Source organism: Rattus norvegicus, chromosome 14 (genome assembly GCF_036323735.1).
Source record: "Rattus norvegicus strain BN/NHsdMcwi chromosome 14, GRCr8, whole genome shotgun sequence".
Lineage (NCBI taxonomy): Eukaryota > Metazoa > Chordata > Mammalia > Rodentia > Muridae > Rattus > Rattus norvegicus.
In genome coordinates this window covers 6467311-6487676 of record NC_086032.1, presented here as the reverse complement: position 1 = coordinate 6487676, position 20366 = coordinate 6467311, and the positions used below count along the sequence as shown (strand labels likewise).

At 45.2% G+C, this 20366-nt stretch overlaps 1 protein-coding gene across 6 annotated transcripts in view; it reads left to right on the top strand.

Annotated features, from left to right (window-relative positions):
* The window catches only part of Ptpn13 (protein tyrosine phosphatase, non-receptor type 13), a 174398-nt gene that overhangs the window by 99562 nt on the left and 54470 nt on the right, over window positions 1-20366 (top strand). For 5 of the 6 annotated variants that reach the window (XM_063273454.1, XM_063273453.1, XM_039092274.2 and 2 more), the window contains 11 exons: window positions 1004-1226; window positions 3249-3323; window positions 3419-3599; window positions 4457-4610; window positions 6131-6269; window positions 7205-7357; window positions 8919-9101; window positions 11681-11843; window positions 16252-16666; window positions 16811-16905; window positions 18394-18450. In XM_063273454.1, coding sequence (XP_063129524.1) covers window positions 1004-1226; window positions 3249-3323; window positions 3419-3599; window positions 4457-4610; window positions 6131-6269; window positions 7205-7357; window positions 8919-9101; window positions 11681-11843; window positions 16252-16666; window positions 16811-16905; window positions 18394-18450 — 1838 coding nt within the window. The remainder of the gene's footprint in view (window positions 1-1003; window positions 1227-3248; window positions 3324-3418; window positions 3600-4456; window positions 4611-6130; window positions 6270-7204; window positions 7358-8918; window positions 9102-11680; window positions 11844-16251; window positions 16667-16810; window positions 16906-18393; window positions 18451-20366) is intronic. The other variant, XM_039092276.2, reaches the window with a different exon arrangement.

Below are 20366 nucleotides of genomic sequence, written 5' to 3'. Positions count from 1 at the left end.
AGAGTCCCTGACAAAAGCCCAGTGTGGCAGATGCTTGGATCTCTGGGGAGTAGAGACAGGTAGATCTAGGCTCACTGGTCACCCAGCCTTGATAAACCAGCCAAGCCTGGGTTCTGTCCAGAGACCATGTCTCAGAAAACATGATCATGGTCTAAGGAGCAGTACCTGAGGAAGACCTTGGGCTTTCACCCACATGTGCACTCACACAGGTGCAAATAGAAGAGCTAAGTAGAATTCCATTGACCTTCAAGGCTAGGTTTATAGGAACAAAACAGTCCCTGACTGAGAGAACTACAGGGAAGGCCGTTCTTCAGAGGACTCTGGGGAGTTCCTCAGGAGAGACTAGGGGCATTCATGGAAGTCTCATTCCATAGGTAATCAATCTGGACATCTTGGGTCTCTTCTCTTCTCTTCTCTTCTCTTCTCTTCTCTTCTCTTCTCTTCTCTTCTCTTCTCTTCTCTTTGAGATGTGACAAGAACCAGATTCAGAGACCAAATATCAGAACAAAGATTCTCTGATCACTCTTTTCTCTCAGGAAATTACAAAATATTGCTATCATTTTATCAGTAGCTGGGCAAACATATAATAAATATATATAAATAGATATACACTTTATAAAAGATTTTGTATAATATTTCTCTTACTGTGCCATACTGTATAGTTCAGTTCCTAGGCAGGCTGTTCATAACCTCCTACAACCCCAGTTCAGGAGATCTAGTGCTCTTGGCCCCCAGAGACACATCTGGTCCACATCAAACCCACATAAGGACACAAATATATATAGTGATTAAAAATAAATGTGTCTTTAGAAATAATAAGTAAATGTTTCCATTCTCGATGCCTTACTTGCCATGGAATGCCCTGTGTTAGCCTTCAAACAGCTAGGGTTTGGGGTTTTTTTGTTCTTTGTTTTTTTTTTTTTGTTTTGTTTTGTTTTGTTTTGTTTTGTTTTTTTTGTTTGTTAGCCAGACTTTCTCTTTTCTTTTTCTCTTTTCTCTGCAGTAGACAATATGAAACATCCCTCGAAGGCAGCTTGATCAACCAGGAGATGATGCTAAGGCGACAAGAGGAAGAAATGATGCAGCTGCAAGCCAGGATGGCTCTCAGACAGTCACGGCTGAGCCTGTATCCCGGGGACACCATCAAAACTTCCATGCTTGATATCTCTAGAGATCCACTAAGGGAAATGGCCCTGGAGACAGCCATGACCCAGAGAAAGCTAAGGGTGAGGCGGTTTCACCCACTGTGTCCACACTCGCTCTCTGATGGTCGGTAGTAGGTTTTCTTCAGTGGAACAGCCACAGCTAAGCTACCCGTCTTGTGGTCAGTAGCCTCTCACACATGCTCCTGTCTGAGACCCTCACCAAACTCAGCGGGTCACAAAGAACAGGTTTTTAAAAGGAACTGAGGGGTTGGGGATTTAGCTCAGCGGTAGAGCGCTTGCCTAGCGAGCGCAAGGCCCTGGGTTCAGTCCCCAGCTCCGGGAAAAAAAAAAAAATAAAATAAAAAATAAATAAAAGGAACTGAAAGTTGAAGGAATTCTGGTTGGGAAGAGGACGGGGGCTGGGGAGGGGACAGAAGACAGTAATCAACTGGAGTTCTGGCCAGTCTACATCATATACATGTACAGAAATATCCCGATGAAACCCGCTGTTGTTTAAAATTAATATATGCTCACAAAAAGCTGCGATAAATATCCTGCAGGTGAGATTGAGATTACAAATTAGTCCTCATTGGGATCAGACACTGCGCGATATTAAAATCAGTGTTTAGCTGCTTACATTATTTCCGACTGAGAATATCATTGGGTGGATGGGGCGTGGCTTAACTGCTTTTACAAGTTTTATGTGTACCCAGGCAGAGTCAGTCATACATGCCTGTACTCTCTATGCCCAAGTCGGGGGGATCATGAGGTTGAGATTAGCCTGGGTGACATAGAAATTCCATGGCCAAACTGGGCTTCACAGCAAGATCATATCTTCAAGAGGAAAATGGACATATATCTCCCGGTATGGTATATCGTCCTTTTAGTCTCGGGAGGTGGAAGCTAGCTCATTGCCCAGCATTGTGAAGGATGTCTGGGCCGCAGAGCACACCCATCTCAGGAGAAACAATTGGAAACAAAACAAAACAAAAATACGAATAAAGTACACATGATCCTTGAGGGCAGCTGGCTTTATTCAGTATAACAGGGATTACTTTTTATAGTAGGAATCATTAGCCCATAAATCAAGAGCCGAGCTATGGAGTTCAAGGCTAGGTCAGCAGCAGGAGTGTTTTCTAAGTACATTCCATGTCTCTGCCCAGCCCTTCAGAGTCTTGATACTTGAGTCTTTTTCTGTAAAGTTCTGTCACCATCATCATCATTACATCATCCTATGTATATGACTGTTTCCTTCCGTACTTGTCTGCGCACGCATGCGTGCCTAGGTCCTGTAGAGGACACATCGAGTCCCCTAGAACCCGAGCTTCCAAAGGTTATGAGCTGCCACGTGGGTGCAGGGAGCCGAGCTCTATCCCCTGGAGGAGTGTCCTGGGTTGACTTCTGAGCCCTCTCTCCAGCCCTGCCAGATCCCGGAGAGACTGAACTAACACCAAGCCACAGGTTCTCGCCACAGTACCAGGGCAGGAAGGGAAACGCTGCATCTCCCAGTTTGATCGGGGCTGGCTTCTGTTTGCAGTGTTTTTCTTTAAGTACCAGACTGTGAACATAACAGTGAATGAAGTAGCACTTCTCTCTCATGGAGACTGCGGACAGTTCATCACCCTAATGTTTCGTATGTGGAATTAATTCCTTAGACACTATACCATGCCAAAGTTTTAGACTGACAATAAAGTATAACTAAATGTATGCTAAGCTGAATGGAAGAAACTTAATGAAAGCTTGCCAGTTAAATACTGTAGCCAAACTTGTATCAAAATGGTGATAAAGCAGGATGTCATGCGGCATAGTGTGAGCTTCAAGGGTGATAATTCTCACATGTTCGGACCTTCCCCCCAAGCCTCGGTTTCAGACACTCACATGAAAACATAGGACACAGAGGTGCACGCACCGTAAAAACCTCTTCGGTAAAGCAAGCTCCACTTCTGTTCCGAGCAAAACCTAGCGTCCTTCGCTGAAAGTTTCTACATTTGTTCTGTAGCCCCTCGTTCTGATGCGTGATTAATTATTGCTACACTGTTTCCTTTTAAAGAATGGCGTAGGGTAAAGAGTAAAAACAGTGTATTCTGCTTCTGTGACTTGCAGAATTTCTTTGGCCCCGAGTTTGTGAAGACGACAGTTGAGCCATTTGCGTCTTTGGATTTGCCGCGCTCCATCCTCGTAAGCAGTAACTCCAGCCTCCACCCCTCTAGGAAGTGTGTCCAGTGATTCCCTAAGGCAGCCTAAACGTTCGCCTGCTTCGTTTCTTTTTCCAGTTGCAGACCAAGAAGGGGAAGAGTGAGGAGCAGAGGAAGAAAGTAAACATAATGCTTTTGAGTGGGCAGAGGCTCGAGCTCACCTGCGACACCAAGACCGTCTGCAGAGACGTCTTCGACATGGTCGTGGCTCACATCGGCCTGGTGGAGCATCACTTGTTCGCTCTCGCCACCCTCAAAGGTATCTACCTCCGTGTTTGGATTCAGGGTTCCCAGTGGAAAGCCTGGCATCCATGGCATCCTGTGCCCCTTACCAAGCCAGGCTTCATCTGGGGAAAGAGGCAGGTCGGCCGGCGCTGAGAAACAGAAGGGACTTGGGGACTTTTCCTTCGTTGTGTTTGTGAGACTTCTTATCTATGGAGATTTTTTTTTTTAATGCTGGTGCCTTAAAATGAATAATTCATTCTGTAGAGTCACCCATTAAGAGTGCAATTAGTGCCTTTTTTTAAAAAAAAAAAAAATCCTGGTTTAAAATAAAGAAAAGTAGCCCCAGGGGTGTGGAAAGAGCTAGGACCTAGCTCTAGGGGCTTGCTCACTCCCGGCCCCAACCCCATCCCTAGCCCCTTCCCAACAAACAGATAGTGCGGTCTACCAAAAGATAGTTGTTTTTTAAACATTCTATACAAATCAGGCCTTGTAGAATAGCCATTCAATTAGTAAATAATAGTTAATACTTACTGCAGAACCGTGCTCTAAGGGTTACCTTCCCGCACACTTCGTTTTGTCATTTGATTATTCTAACAACCTGTAGTGCAGAATCCAGCATTATCCTGGTCTTCCAGACAGGGGGGTGGATGTCTGGGGTGGAAAAGGAATTTGTTCTCACAGGCAGTAAAGATGTGAGTGGGAGCTCAGTCCAGGGCTGCCGAGCTCAGCCTTGAAAAGGCTGGTCCGTGCTGAGGCCGGCCGTTTGGAGCACTCAGCCCCTGCTGTGTGCTTCTGACAGACCTTGTTCTTTTTTTAAAACATTCAACAGAAATGAAGACATCAAAGGAAAACCCTCCATGCTTTCTGAATGCCTTTCTCATTCTGTTTCAGAGAATGAATATTTCTTTGTCGATCCCGACTTAAAATTAACAAAAGTGGCCCCGGAGGGATGGAAAGAAGAACCGAAGAGAAAGGGCAAAGCCGCTGTTGATTTTACTTTGTTTTTCCGAATTAAATTTTTCATGGATGATGTTAGTCTGATACAGTGAGTGCACAAAGGTTTCTCTTTTGCTTTGCTCTTTCTGGGCCCTCTCCGCTGACCTCTCTAACTTCCTGGCACTGAACCCCTTGATTTGGATCCAGGACGATTTCTTCTTCATTTAAAAGAAATGCAGCACTCCTCCTTTATTTGTGTTTTTGCCATCGCCACCATTTCAGTCACTAGCACTCATTCATGATTAGAAACTACTCTGGAAAATTCCATCAACAGTTTTCATTCGCTTTAAGTTATGTGGAGCTCTGAGGGTTTTCGTGCAATCTGTCACCCTTTTACACTCTGCCTAGGGCACGAGCTGTCCCTTCATCCTGGGTGCCCATGCTGTGCTCACCTTCTGCCTATTAATTGCTAACTGCCTCGTGTCCTCAGTGCAGTGACACTGCTGGGCTTACGCTCATGAAGCCACTACTTACTGGTGGATCCAAAGCCCAGGAGTGGTGACGGGCAGCTCTGGCAGGCCAGGGCGCAGTACGGTGCTTCCTTAAAGTGAGCAGGTAAACGCTGTTGACTTGGTAAGAAAGTGGGACACTCTGTGGGACTGCAAGTTCCCTGTCATCTGTGCCTAGCCTCTTACTGCACCTAAACTGTAAGGATCCTTCCCCAGCAAATGTGCGCTTAGTGAAATGCACTGTACAGGGTCTGCCGTTTTCCACAACACCATTTGTGCAGGTCATGGGATGTTCGTACTGCAAACTAAGGGAGCTGTAATACATTCTGATCACATTTCCCCTCCCTACCTCCCCCAGATCCTCCCACTTACTCAACTCCACATCCTGCTCTCTCTAGAATAACAAAGCAAATAACCAAGAAAAAAAGAAAGAAACGCACAGAGACCCACAAAACCAGAAAGCAAAATACACAAGACAATGATGGCCAGTAAGACAAAGAAGTAAATAGACAGATGAAGTTAAAAAAGCCCAAACAAAGTAAAATGAGGCAGAAGGTCTACAAACCTGTTCTTACGTATGGGCACTGCGCTCAGTGAGACTCGGTTGCAAGGGCATCAACTGCAGGTAGCTCTCTGGTTAGTGGTAGGGTGTCTGCTCACCATTCTTAGTAACTGGCGCCTGTCAGGCTTGAACCTGTGCAGGCCCTGTGTGTGCTTCCAGTCTCCATGCACCAGTCCTGTGTCGTGCGTGCACAACGCTGTTCTCCTCATTCATCTGACAGCCTTTCACCTCCTCTACCACAGAGCTCCCTGAAGCCCGAGGGCAGGGTTTGATGGAGACATCCCTTTGAGGACCGAGTGTTCCAGGGTCTCTTACTCTCTGCAGACTGTCCTGCTGTGGCTTTCCACGTTAGTTCCCATTTCCTGCAAGAAGAGGCTTTCTGAGGATGGCCACGAGGGGCAGTGGTCAAACTCACACTTCCGTGAGTGCCCTGCGACAGCTTAATAACAACCACAGATACAAATCCGAATAGTAGAGACGGTGCCCATGATCAAGGTCCCCCCGCCCTCCCCAAGGTTCGACCTCGGAAGTCAAGGCCTCTGCTTGTGTGTTTTACAGACACAGCCTAACCTGCCATCAGTATTACCTTCAGCTGAGGAAAGACCTCCTGGAGGAGAGGATCCACTGCGACGATGAGGCATCCCTGCTCCTCGCCTCCTTGGCTCTCCAGGCCGAGTATGGAGATTATCAACCAGAGGTAGGGTCGCTCTTCCTGTCCCAGGTGAAGTGCGCATTGGTAGATTCGTTCGTTTGTTTTCTATCCGTGGTTTGCTTAGCTTGGCTTTGCTGCTGGCAGTCAAAACCAGCGCGCGCCAAGCAGGCATTTCCCACCACGTTACGTCTTCAGCCTTTGAGTTGTTCTTGGGGAAATCCTGCAATTACCTCAAACTCCTTTGGTTCCTCAGAGTGCCCTGGCTCACTACATGTAGTCCTGATTTTTTTTTAAAATATTTATTTATTATGTATACAGCGTTCTGTCTGCATGTATGCACCTGCAAGCTAGAAGAGGGCACCAGACCTGATTACAGATGGTTGTGAGCCACCATGCGGTTGCTGGGAATTGAACTCAGGACCTCTGGAAGAGCAGTCAGTGCTCTTAACCACTGAGCCGTCTCTCCAGCCCCCTGATTTTTTTTTTTTTTTTTAATTGTCTTGTTTTGGAGATTACGGCTATCTAATTCCAAACCCTCCATCCCCCATGATGTGAGCAATAGAAGAAGAGACTCAGTAGAGGGCATGGGCTGGAAAGCCCTGCCTGCCACACAGATCCACACACAATGGCCAGCCGTGAGCCAGGCCAGAGGTCGTGGTGTGGAAAACCATGTTCAAAGCCCCATGTTCTTAAACGGAAGAGACCTGTCAGGAAGCAGATGACTGGAGCCCACCCCCCATAGCAGCATCTTTCATTACCGCATCACTCTTTGGCCACAGTGACACGAGGCCCTCGGTGTCCTCTCTTGAGACTTGCCAATAAGCCCGGCTCTTCTCCCTCACTGAAGAAGAGAAAGATACATTCTGTATAGGGAGGTAAAAGATTTCTTCTCCTGGCAGAGACAAGAACTGTGAGACAGGAGGAGGCTTCGAGTCGGCGATGGGCAGGTGGGACCGTTCACAGCGGCTTCTTCCTCCTAGGTTCACGGCTTGTCCTACTTTCGCCTGGAGCATTATCTGCCCGCCAGAGTGATGGAGAAGCTTGACATGTCCTACATTAAGGAGGAGCTACCCAAACTGCACAACACCTATGCAGGCGCCTCTGAGAAGGAGACGGAGCTCGAGTTCTTAAAGGTACAGAGCGCAAGATAAGCTTGAACAGCTTCAGGATGAGCAGGAGTTAGAGGAAACATCTGGAAGCTGGCGGGGTAGTATCTGACCCTCTTCAGTCTCTGGCTGCTTGCTTCCTGCCTGAAACCATAGTATTCTAATTCTCATTTGTGGAAGAGAGAAAACAGGGCTCAAAGAGAACGTGATACTTTACAGTTAGGAGCACTGTGAGGGCAGAGCTCTTATTTGAACCCACATCTACCTGACTATGAATCCCATGCCTTCACCCCGTTCTGAACTCTGAAAAATCGATCTGCATCATAAAAAGAAAAAGTCGGACTTGATGACTGGGTACGTGTGAGAGGCAAGTTCACGGTCATTCTAGAACTGCTTGCCCTTGTTCTGAACATGCGAATTGGTCTTTGTATGAATGATAATTAATTCATATAGATGCAAAAGGTCAGAAGAGATGGCTTATGGTTTGAGTTTCGTCAGCAGCTCCCTGTTAGCCTGCAGGTAAATAAAGTGTGTGTGTGATAGGAAAGCTAGAACTAAGTAAACTCTCCACGTAAGAAACTTTTAGGATGTTCTCCTGGTCCAGCAGCCACAGGGAGAGTAGCTCTCCTGTTTGCTGATCCACAGTGTAGAGCGCCAGGTTCCTCTTCCCACACGTGTCCAGGAAGAGGCGTCATAGCATCTCTGTGTAAGTAAAAGGTTTGGAGCTTTTCTTTCTCCGCTTCATCCAGAATGAGTGTTTCTTTTTTAGTTTCCTCTCTTCTTTCTTCCCTCTTCTCTCTGGTTCTCGAAGAGTTAATGAACTCTGAACCTCCCAGGTTCCCAGTGAGGGGCCCTAAAAGCCAGAAAAAAAAGGAGACAATTAGCTAAACCTTGTTTTCTTTCTTTTTCCTTTCTTCCTTTTTTTTTTTTTTTTTTTTTTTGTGTGTATATGTGTGAATATACTGTAGCTGTCCTCAGACACACCAGAAGAGGGCATCGGATCCATTACAGATGGTTGTCAGCCACCACGGGGTTGCTAGGAATTGAACTCAGGACCTCTGGAAGTGGTTCCAGTTCCCTTAACCGCTGAACCATCTCTCAAGCCCAAGACACCCCTTTTTTTCTTATTCCCCTGCCATGAACAGCAGGAGCTAATTACCAGAAGCCAGTGATTTTTGGTCTTAGAATAGCAAAGAGTTCAAGGGAGAAAAATAGCAACTTTAGCCCCCCAATCACTGATACCGCCCATCACTTCCTTTCGTGGGAAACCCTGTGATGGCGGCCTGGTCACCAGCCACTAACTTCTCCTTTTAATTGTTACTGCCGTGACTTCTTGTGCCTTCCTGTAGTGTGCCAGCCTAGCACCCTGGGCCTCATCCACCCTAACAAGTTCTTTAAGTGTCAGACGCCCCTTCCTCTGTTTAGGCTTCTGATGCGTTTTGGGTTAATTTCATTTGTCACTTACAGTGAGTACAAGGGATACTTCTTTGGGATGTCCCTGTGAAATGCTACTGAGTGCATTGACCCAAGTACACCCCACCCTGTACACCACTGTTTATGCGCCTGCAACACTGTATCTGTTCCACAGGTCTGCCAAAGGCTGACAGAGTACGGAGTTCATTTTCACCGGGTGCACCCTGAAAAGAAGTCACAGACAGGAATACTGCTGGGAGTCTGTTCCAAAGGTGTGCTTGTGTTTGAGGTTCACAATGGAGTTCGCGCCTTGGTCCTTCGCTTCCCATGGAGGGAAACAAAAAAGATTTCCTTTTCAGTATGTCTATTTTAAACTCTCTTTGTTATGTTGTTCACTGGTGTAACCAATTTTAACTGTAATAGATTTACTGACTTTGGGTAGTAAGCTGTAGTACTACTTAAAGCTCTTCTCCTTTTCAGTTACAGATGATCTGAGTGAGATTTTGTTTCTGGGTTTTGATGGCGTTTTGTTTTTCTCAAAACATAGGGATGCATTCCTGACTGGTTATATGCTCAGTTAACTCGAGTTAAATTACAACTAAGTTGAACTCTCTGTTAGATGGAAACTTATTCTACAGCCATAATCTTCTCACAAAGAGAAGTCCCTGTGATATTTTTAAGATAGATAGTTGTCTCCCTTCCTGTCAAGCTCAAAAGTGAATCTCTCAGACCTGTTGTTTGAGTGCAGAGGTTCAGTGACCTCTGAATGTTATAAACTAGTCCCATGACTTTCTGCAGTTTTAGATTTTAGAGTCTACCCTCTGTAATTAGAAGAGTGACTTTTAGGGGGAAAATGTATTCTAAAAGGTAGTTATCTCTAAAAACGTATTCTGATTTTCAATGTGGAGTATCTGAACATTGAAGTGTCATCTGGCACACCTCAGAGAACAAAGAAATACTTGAGTATTTATGTTCTAAGGATATTTCATGATTACTGATATTTCAGCAGACATAGGTTCTCACAAAAATAATATTCATAAGAATGTAAACATTATGCTGTATTCTGAATAAGGCACCTTTAAAATCAGCTCTATATCTAGGGGTTGGCTGCTCCCTATGAGATCTAGAGTTTCTCCTGAGATTGACAGGTGATAATTTATTCATCCAGGAAAGCCCACACTGCCTTCATCTTCCCCAAACTGTTGAAACTGGGAATTACCTAGATTCGATTTATTTTTTTCAAGTGGGAATTGAGTAGGAACAAGTTTGTGAAGGAAAGTTAGATAACTGTTACCTTCCACCCCTCTCAGCTCTCACAAGCCCTCCCTCGGATGTGTTTCCTGTCCATTCAATCAGCTAACAGAACCAAACATTGTGCTAATTTCTCTCAGACAGCACATTGTATGTAGCGAGGGTAGCCTTTTGCAAGTACTCAGGACCTGTGAGTCCCCTCTGGCGAGCTCTGCCTTTCTCGGTTTATTCTAGATCCCAGGCCTGCAGCTTTCTTGAAGATTGTCTGAGTAGATTCTCCTTTTCACGTTACTGCTTTGATCACTAGACTTACAGCTGTGAAGTTTAGTGTCTTTGAGAGCTATGTCGCAGTAGTCAAGGGGTACATTTGTTAGGGAAAAAATCGCCAGCTGTCTGAACAGTCACTAGTGTGCCCATAATCAGGATTCTGGTTAGGTCACTGTATTCTAACCTAGTCTAAACTGTGCTGGGCTTTACCTTTAACAAAGTGAAATCGGGCCCCACCCAGAGATTCCACAATATCTACCTAGGATTTCAGAATGCTGCTCTAATTTATTATATTTATTATAATAAAAAATTTATTATAATGTCTTTATCATTCACTTTTATAGTTGCATTTTGTGAATGGGATTAGTATTGGTTTCTGATTAAAAGTATAAAGATCTTTAATGTAAATTTATATGAGTCTATTTAAAATTTTATACATCAGTAAAGCCATATTATATGAACATCAGTGTTTTAGGTAATATTCTCGTATTATAGTTTTGGGCTTTTATTAAATTTGACTTTTTTGTGCCTGTGTTTGAAATCAAGATAACAGACTGATTTGCAAGGTAGGTAATAGTTGGGATGGAATCTAATGGCATTGAAGTAAATAAATGCCCATTATTTGCTGCATCCCCGGCTTCTTAGATGCCATCATTTTTAAGGTGTAGGGGCTGCTTCTGCCTGCAAGCTTCAGTGCAGACCGCAGGTTCTAGGGGGCACAGACCATGGGTTCTAGGGGGCACAGACCATGGGTTCTAGGAGGCGCAGACCACAGGTTCTGGGGGGGGGGGTACAGATCACAGGTTCTAAGGGGTGCAGACCACAGGTTCTAGGAGACTCAGACCACAAGTTCTCCTCCTAAAACTTATTTTAATTTAGAAGGAACATTTTCAAAATATATAAATCCATGAATACTGCCTTATAGTAACCATGATACTCTTTTAAAGATTTGTTTTTATTTTATTTATGTCTATGGGTGTTATGCCTATGCATATGTCTGTGCTACTTGTGTGCAGTGCCTTTGGAGGCCAGAAGAGGCTGTTGGGTCCCCTAAGCTGGGATTATACGTAAGTACTAGGTGCTAACAGCCAGACCCTCTGTAAAAGCAACCATTGCTTTAACCATTGATCCATCTCTCCAGCGCCCCTGCCCCCAGTATTTTAAAATTTCCCTCGATGATGAATGGAGTTCAGGGTGATTGAAGCTACAATTGCTGAAAGTAGCAATTAATAATAATTTATGTGTCAACTTTGTTTAGTTACAGAATCACAGTTTTTATATATGGTATCAGTCGAAGGGTACTTATCCTAATTGGAAATATAAATATCTCTATGTATTAATTATAGGTTAAAATATTTGGTCATATAGAAAGTCATAGGAAAACTTCCACATCACAAATACTTCTGGTTACTCTTACAGAAAAAGAAAATCACGTTACAAAATACATCAGACGGAATCAAGCACGCATTCCAGACAGACAGCAGCAAGGCCTGCCAATACCTGCTGCAGCTGTGCTCCTCCCAGCATAAATTCCAGCTACAGATGAGGGCGAGACAGAGCAACCAGGATGCCCAAGACTTAGGTAAGGCGGTGTGGCCTCCTTCGTGTGGCTGGTGCCAGAACGTGTGAATGATTTCTACCACACATTTTTGAAAGAAACTGCTTATTGTTCAGGATGAAAGCTCGCAGGGTATCCCTTTGCCTAAATTAAGTCTATAAAGTTGTCAAGCCAGCATCCTGTTCACTTGGAAAACAGTTCTGCAGAGAAACATGGACTCTTTACAAGTGCTTAAGAGGTTTAACCATGCTGGAGGTTACAGCTATGAAATGCTAATATGCAGAGAGTTTTTAAATGGTCCTATTTTATACATGGGAATGTTTTGCCTGACTCTTATATCTGTATACCACATGTGTGCAGGGCCCACAGAGGCCAGAAGAGAGAATCGGGTCCCCTGGAACTGTAGTTACAAACGGTTGTGAACCATTTTGTGTGCTGTCCTACGGAAGGGCAGCTAGTGCTCTTAACTACAGAGCCATCTTAACGGGTGATACTGTGTGGGCTCTAGGATCCACAAAGTGGATCTAAGAGGAAGGTCTGAGCTCTGAGAGGTGACAGTTTACATGGGTAGGAAGGACACATGTTAAATAGTTTGGAGATCAGTGTGGGAAGGAACATGGTAGACAGGATACAGGCAGGGCAAGTGGCACCCCAGCAGTGAGTCATCCCTGTCTGGAGTCTATGATAAGTAACCATAGCAGCCATGGGAGGCTGTGATAAGTAACCATAGCAACCAGGACAGGGGGTTTTTCAGCTGCGAAAATAACCCAGCTCTAGGCAGGAATCTCTCAGACAGAGCTGAGATTTAAAACTGATTATGCACGACCACATGTTGAGATTAAAGTGATTTGAAATTGCTTCTTTCTGGTAAATCCTTACAGACTTAAGTGGATCACTCTGAAGTATGTGAGTTAAAGTGTAATAATATACACAGGTGACCTATGTTTCTAAATTCTTTTCTGGAACTTTCTCATTCTGAAGTCTTAGAGGAAAGGTTTTTCCTATTGCATAGCCTGGGGGAAGACAATTGTGAGTACATGTTTCTCACCTCTCAGGATCAAAGTGGAGGTCATGTGTTCCCCTAAGGGAAAGATTCTAGGGGTTTATGGAAACCTGCAAAATTACAGTCTTTGGAAGTTGGGTCCCCAGGATCTGCATTTTAACCTAATTGCCTAATATATAATTTTAAAAAATATAATAGCCATGACATTTAGCAAATTACCTTTTACTTTCTTACTTTGCTAAAAATTGTATGTGCTTTTATATATTTTTAAAGTACAACAGGATACCAAGCCTATTGAAGCTATCCACATTTGTACTTGGATCAGTGCTCAATACAAAGCAGATGTGAACAGTAGAGAACATACCTTTAACATGTGATAGAGCAGGGAGGACAAAGGAAAAAAGTCTGAAGCAGAATCTTGTTTAGCATTTCGCAGAAAGTACAGCTTCGGTGTCCCTGATAAAAATTTTTGGAGAGACCAAAAATGTTTCAGATTTTTAAGTTTTTAAGAATGTAGAATATCTGCAGACACATGAGGAGGTGTATGTGAAAGATGAGACCTAACACTAAAGAGAATCTGTCTCTGTCGTCTTCACATTATATACGTGAGCCTACAGGTCATTTTATGGGCTCCTTTTTGTGCTCTTACTAAGAGAATATCAAAGGAAGTCAAGCACTGAGCTTCCATTTGAAAAGTCTCTTCACTCAGGGTTTCAGCTCTTAGACAACTTTGGAGTTTAGATTTCACATTAGGGGAATGCTTCGCTAGAGTCAAGTATGATTATCATCTGAAGCAAAATTTGTGATGTTTAAACCAGACTGTTAGAGACTCAGAAGCCTCAGTCATACTACAAAAGTTCTGTGTCTTGGTTCTTCAGTCCGTGAAATTACTGTTACAGTGATGGTCACTGTATTAAAGGGTTGTTACAAAGTAACATGGACACCTATGGATGTTACAAAGTAACACTCACTCCTAGAGTTGTCACAAAGTAACACTCACTCCTAGAGTTGTTACAAAGTAACACTCACACCTAGGGTTGTTACAAAGTAACCCTCACCTATAGAGCACTTCAAGCATATTCAGCAGACCAGGCTTGGCCATACATTGAATGGCAATGTACTTGTCGCATATGTGAGGTCCCGGGTTCAATCCTCACCAATGTTTTATCAGTCCCTCTACTACTTTTTTTTTTTTTTTTTTCCGGAGCTGGGGACTGAACCCAGGGCCTTGCGCTTCCTAGGCAAGCGCTCTACCACTGAGCTAAATCCCCAACCCAGTCCCTCTACTACTAATTGGCAATATGGTGCCACAGGTTCCTGTAGTAATTGTGGCGGCAGCAGCAGCAGCGGCGGCGGCGGCAATAGACGCTACACTGGTACTGTGCTATATGCCTCTGTGTTGTACACTGCATACCACTCAGTAGGAGCACGGGCGTGCACAAATGACCTTAGGAAAGAAACTGAATTTTCAGAGTCTCATTTTCTTTCTCCACAATAGAGAGCACAACCCACAGGAGGTTGGTGGACTATCACATGTGTGTCACCTGTTAATATTAGAGAATGTTAATTCTTTAAAATCCCTAAAGCTGTTAAGTTCCAGTTTTACTAATAAGGAAATAGGTTCCCAGTTAAAACTGCCTCCCCCAACTAGATGGCAGTAAGAGTCCAGTGTAGGGTGCAGCCTTGGTCTCCTCACAGCTAGCAGTGCTTCTCCTGTTTAAAGAGTTTATTATATATGGCTGATTTTCACGGAACGAAGGAACAGACCATTTATTGAGCACTTACTGTTAGGTAGCAAGTACTAAGGAATAGCAGACTAAATTGACTACTCTCAGAATAGCCTACAGGGATGCCGACAGTGTGAGGGATGTACAGAGTGCCGGAGGGACTGACAGAGGCAGAGGCAGATTGGAAGGTATAGATTGCAGCTAGCAAGGCTGCAAGCTTCGGTCTGAAGCACAGCACTGGTGTGACACTCGGGCTCCACTGTCTTTAGCTGCTGTACGAGCTGACACATGGTCCAGTAGAAGGCCGTGGATGGATGAGATCAGCAATGGTTATGCTCCTTTCCTGTGTCTCGGAGGCAGGGAGCTGAGGGTGCATTTGAAAGGGACAGTCCTTGCCATGCTGGGGAGACAAGGCCTAACTGAACTGATCACCATTACAGCTGCTATCTTTGGTGTTCCCCATCTTTGAACTGATTGTCTCCTTCTTAGATTAAAGAGTCTCCTCATAGTAAAAGAGAATGGAAATGACGTCAAGGGCTCTAATGAAAAACCCCACATCCTACGTTTAAGGGGATTGGGAATCCTGTGATATGAATGAAGATCTTGAATTCTGCTTTGGTCCTGGATAAGGACCACTGCCCCTGGTGATAATGGAACGTGTTAAGTCAAGGCTCATTTCGACGGACAAACATTAAAATCACAGTGCTTGTCTCCCCATTGTCTACCTAAAGTTAAATGCTATAATCTTGGAGGCAGTAGGAGATAAGAGAGATGGTATCTAAGTTGTCTGTCTGACACGACATCACACCTCACTGTAGCAGAGTGCATCACTGCCCTGCACTTCAGTGGGGCCCCGAGAACCTAACCCATGACAGGAAATCCCCCGAAGCTCTGCTGCTTAGTCATCCGCGTATGATGATGGAGAAGAACCAAGGGCCTGACCTAAAAGTTTTCTAAATTTAACTTCTCAGAGCAGGCTTTTGGTCTTTATGGAGCAGTAAACAAAATTTAAGTATACATAATTCCGTGTTTATAGATACGAAGGGGGGGGGGGGAAGACTGGGGCTCCTTGACTGTCCTCATTCATGTAGAAGGTGGTGGAGATGGGAAGGTGGGGTTGGCATAGTGGTGAACTAACGTGGGAACTCATCCTAATGGCTCATCCAGCATGGCCGAGCTTCAGCTCGTATGACATACACTTGAGGTGTATTCATTCAAGGTTCTATTGTGTATTCCCAGAAGCTTTTAAAAATATAACACTAGTGAAGGACTTCTGGGCAACTCTCCTCCACAGAGCTGCCTTTCCAGACATGGCAACCCATCTGGTTTCATCTCCCCTTCTCCATATTCTTAGTTTGCTGGTATTTTAGCAAAAACACTATGAGTGTTCAATGTCCCCTGGTCATGCGGAAGGTCGTAAGGGATTTGGGGTGTGCCGGCCTAAGTCTCAGACATCATAGGATCCAAGAGAGTTCATAGGTGAAGTAGGACTGCTTAAGCTTAGGCTGGTGAACACAAAGGATGGAGAGGTGTGCAAGCAGGACTTGTAACTCTTTCCAGAACCCTCAGTTGCCAGCTGTGCAGCTACCAGCTAATGGTAGCAGCTGAGACGATTAAAACCTGCATGCTGTACCTCGCCTGTTGCAATAACTCTTCTCGTAAAGGTGTTCCCATCATGTAAAGAAATCCTATTTCCTTGTAGAGAGAGCTTCGTTTAGGAGCCTGAACCTGCAAGCAGAATCTGTTAGAGGATTTAATGTGGGCCGCGCCATCAGCACTGGCAGTCTGGCCAGCAGCACCTTCAACAAACTTGCCGTCCGACCCCTGTCAGTGCAAGCCGAGATTCTGAAGAGGCTGTCCTGCTCAGAGTGGTCGCTTTACCAGCCACTGCAAAACAGTTCAAAAGAGAAGAATGACAAAGCGTCCTGGGAGGAAAAGCCTAGAGGGATGAGCAAATCGTATCACGATCTCAGTCAGGCCTCTCTCTGTCCTCATCGGAAACAGGTCATTAACATGGAGTCCCTACCACAAGCCTTTGCGGAGCTGGTGGGAAAACCATTGTACCCGATGGCAAGATCTGACACAGAGTCACTGGCAGGACTCCCCCAGCTTAATAAGTAAGAGCATGACTGCCTACCCCAAAGTAGATCCTTCTCAGTCCCTCCTGCCATGCATTTGTTGTCCTTTAGACGTTTTATTATTCTCGCTGTGTTCTTTTTGCATTGACACCTTCCCCTCCTGCCTTCCTCTTCCCTCTGTAGTTCAAAGTCTGTTGCCAGTTTAAATAGAAGCCCCGAAAGGAGGAGCCATGAATCAGACTCGTCCGTTGAAGACCCTGGCCAAGCATATGTTGTAGGTCAGCACTGCCAGCTTCCCTCCCTTCTCCCGGAGCTCACGCACTAGCGAGGCGAGCAGAGCCATGCCCATTGCCAATCCGTTGCCATGGGTCCTGTCTTCTGCTCGCTCAGACTGTGAATGCCTAAAATGCCTCAAGTACAAATCTGAGTGAACTGGGACTGCCTCATGCCAGTACTCCTTAGCCTGCTCCTGTCAGGGAGGCCATGAGCATCCTAGAGAGGAGAGCACCTGGGCCTCGAGCATGCGCACAGCGCACAGCGCTGCCTTCCCTTGGCTGTCCATAGAGGCCTGTGTGGGTAGGCTCTGATGGTGCTGAGCTTGCTTTTTGATGATAGGTCAGGTTTCTTTTAGTTTAAAAGCAGGTCAGTGGCCTCCAAAACCTGTCCCCATTCAAGGGGTAGAGGCTGTTTCTGTGAAAGAGTATACACACACTTGTGTGCGAATATCTGAATAGCACCATTAAGTCGAAACAGTTCTTTGCCTCATGCACCTTGAAAAGGAAACCCCAGGGAAGACCCAGCCCAGAAAGCTAAACTACCACTCTGAGTGTGAGACAGGACCCCTCCTATTGTGTCATCCAGTTCTACTCACTTTTCTCCTTAGACGCAAGTTGAGCCCTAATTATCTGAAGTTAAAACTTGCTGTAGGCTGTAGTTGGATCAGAGACACAGACAACAGGGGGAGTCACACATGGTAGTTGAGAGGGATCTGTAGCGTGCAGCACGACGTCGTGATTGGATGGAAGCATTCACATCTTTCAGAGATTGTGCTGCCGCCAACTGAAATAGAACCAATGGCAAGGACCGGAGCCATTACCAGGCATAGCTTTACCCCACAGGGTCACCTTACTATGCTAACCTAGAACGAGAGCTCACCAACTGTAAGCTGCCCCATCTGTGTGAAAGGTCTGTGATACGTCCAGAGAGTTAGAGCTCTTCCATAAGAAAGCCTGGGTAGCCTGCTGTGGGAGTGCATGGCATGCAGTCCCAGCACTTGTGAGGTAGAGGCAGAAGTAGAAGTCAAGAGTTTAAGACAGGTCTCAACCTCTGGAGTGGGTTTGAGGCCAGCCTAGGCTGTATGAGACCCTGTCTCCAAAAAATAAAAACACAGAGACTCAGAGATTAAGTGAACCTATAAAATCTGCTTAATTTTCTGAATTAATATTTTATTTTATCCATTCTCATTTTCTTTTAACATTTGGACAAGTGTTTCTGAAGTTCATCTCATCATAAATGTTTCACGTTTGATGTATCTCATTGTCAGAAACAGCACATTTGAGTTTAAATTTATGGGCCCAAACAAGTAAATATGCTTAATTTACTAATCAAAAATATCCCTTGGGATAAGACATTCCCCTCAGTGCAAATCAAGGAAAACAGTGCTGCCTTTATGTTTCATTGGTTCTTATGAATTTTTCAGAAAAAAAATTACTTCTATAGTTTCTGGCCATTTTATAAAATGTCTAATAATTTAATTTGTACCACAGGAATGAGTTTGCCTAGTTCTGGAAAGTCTTCATCCCAAGTACCCTTTAAAGACAATGGTAGGTGCACAAGCTGTTCTCATTTCCATCCTACCCTCTCTGTTCTCGTATCGTACGTACGCAGTGATCTGGGCGTGAGTGTGGAGACCGTCCCACGCCAAGGGTTTAGGCCCGCGTCACAGTAAAGGGGGCGAGGTGTGTCCGCATCACAGCAGTGCATTGGCACCTGTGGCTTCGCTTCTGCTGACCAAGGAAATGAATGAGAGGTTAGGGAGGGACATTGCTGGGAAGGTTAAGATAGCAGTCGGCGGAGAGAGAGTCTTGAGGTAATTCGAAGGGGATGCTTGATAATCCTTTGTTGTTGTTGCTGTTGCTGCTGTTGTTGTTGTTTCAAATACCAAGGGAGTATACTCACTGTCCTGACAGGAGGGTTTTCTCACAACAGCAGAGCTGAGCATTTCAGACCAAGGGCACAGCCTGATTAGAGGCTTGGAAATACAAGCAGCACTAGTAGAAGCCCATGGGGCAGCATGAGGTCGGACGACACACTGGGAGCAGTTCTGAGTCTCATCCTGAGTGTTAGAACTGAAGGCTTTAAACATGAGTCTTCTCAACTCAGACCCCGAGAAGCAAAGCTGGAGGGGAGGCCACATGTGGACAGTGACTTCAGTCTGTAGTCAGAGTTTTTATCATTTAAAGAATGTTTATTGCATCTTTCCAACAGCTTTATGGGTAGGAAAAAAAATACTCCATTAATATCTCTCTGTACAATACTTTATTCCAAGTCTTACCCTTAAATTCTGAAAGCTGAATTCCTGAAAAGCCTGGTGAGAGTGAAGAAGGCTGGCAATGAAAGTTGGTGCTGTCATTGGCTGGACAGACAGCTCAGTGGTCAGAGCACTTGCACTTGCAGAGGACCTGGATTTGGTTAATTTTAGTTCTAATTTTCCTGATAGGGAAGGCAAAAAAGGAAATTGTGACGTTAAACCATATAGAACTGGTGCTGTGATGTGAGACTGGACCATGTAGGATTGTGCTGTGAGGTGAGGTTGGACCATATAGAATTGTGCTGTCAGGTGAGGCTGGACCATATAGAATTGTGTTGTGAGGTGAGGCTGGACCATATAGAATTGTGCTTTTGTGACCACGGCTTCCAGTGTGCTCACACGTTTCATTCTCCTGCAGAAATCAGTCAGCGTGCTAGTTACTCAAGAGAGTGAAGTCTGTGTTGAAGATAGTTGCTTCAGAGACTGTAACTGTAGATGCTGTCTTCAGTACTCTCGGGGAATGAAGAGGGGGCAAGGCTTCTTCGTATTTTCCTTCCCCGTTACCAATCCTCAAAACAGCTGGAGCCGTAAGAGTCCAACTAAGCAAGCATGTGCGTGGGCCAGGGGCCGGGTGCAGCCGGCTGGCGATGAGGCTTCTTACCTGGACTGAGTTTGGCAATTGTGCATCTTGCATAACTTCACTTCAGCTCGCCCACAGTGGTACTAATATGCATTAACAGCCCCCGAGGGCTTGCTGTGCCCTCCCACCATTCTGACTTCCAATGACCTCTTGTATCCTGGCTGGTGGGCATTGACGCCACGTCCCTTTCACAAATGAGAGACCAAAGATGAGCTCTGCAGAAGGCTGTAGAGCGGGAGAGCTGCCGAGCCATCGTCTGATGCAGAGTCTGTTCCAGTCCACTCCAAACCCATCCCAGCATGATACTGGGAACTGTTAGTAAAAGGGCTAAGCTCTGGGAAGGCTTGCTGGTAGTCGCCCTGTGATGATAGCACACATGCGTTCTGAGTTAAATTCTCATGGACAGGGACGTGAATGTGTACCAACTGTCCATGAACTGCAAGAATTTTTTTCCCCTTTAAATCTCTAGAGCCGCCTTCTCACCAGCCCGCCTGGCTGTGGGGGGACTCAGGCAGTCTTTCTCTTTACAATTCCTTCTGAACCTGCCCAAGCAGATAGGATTAAAACTT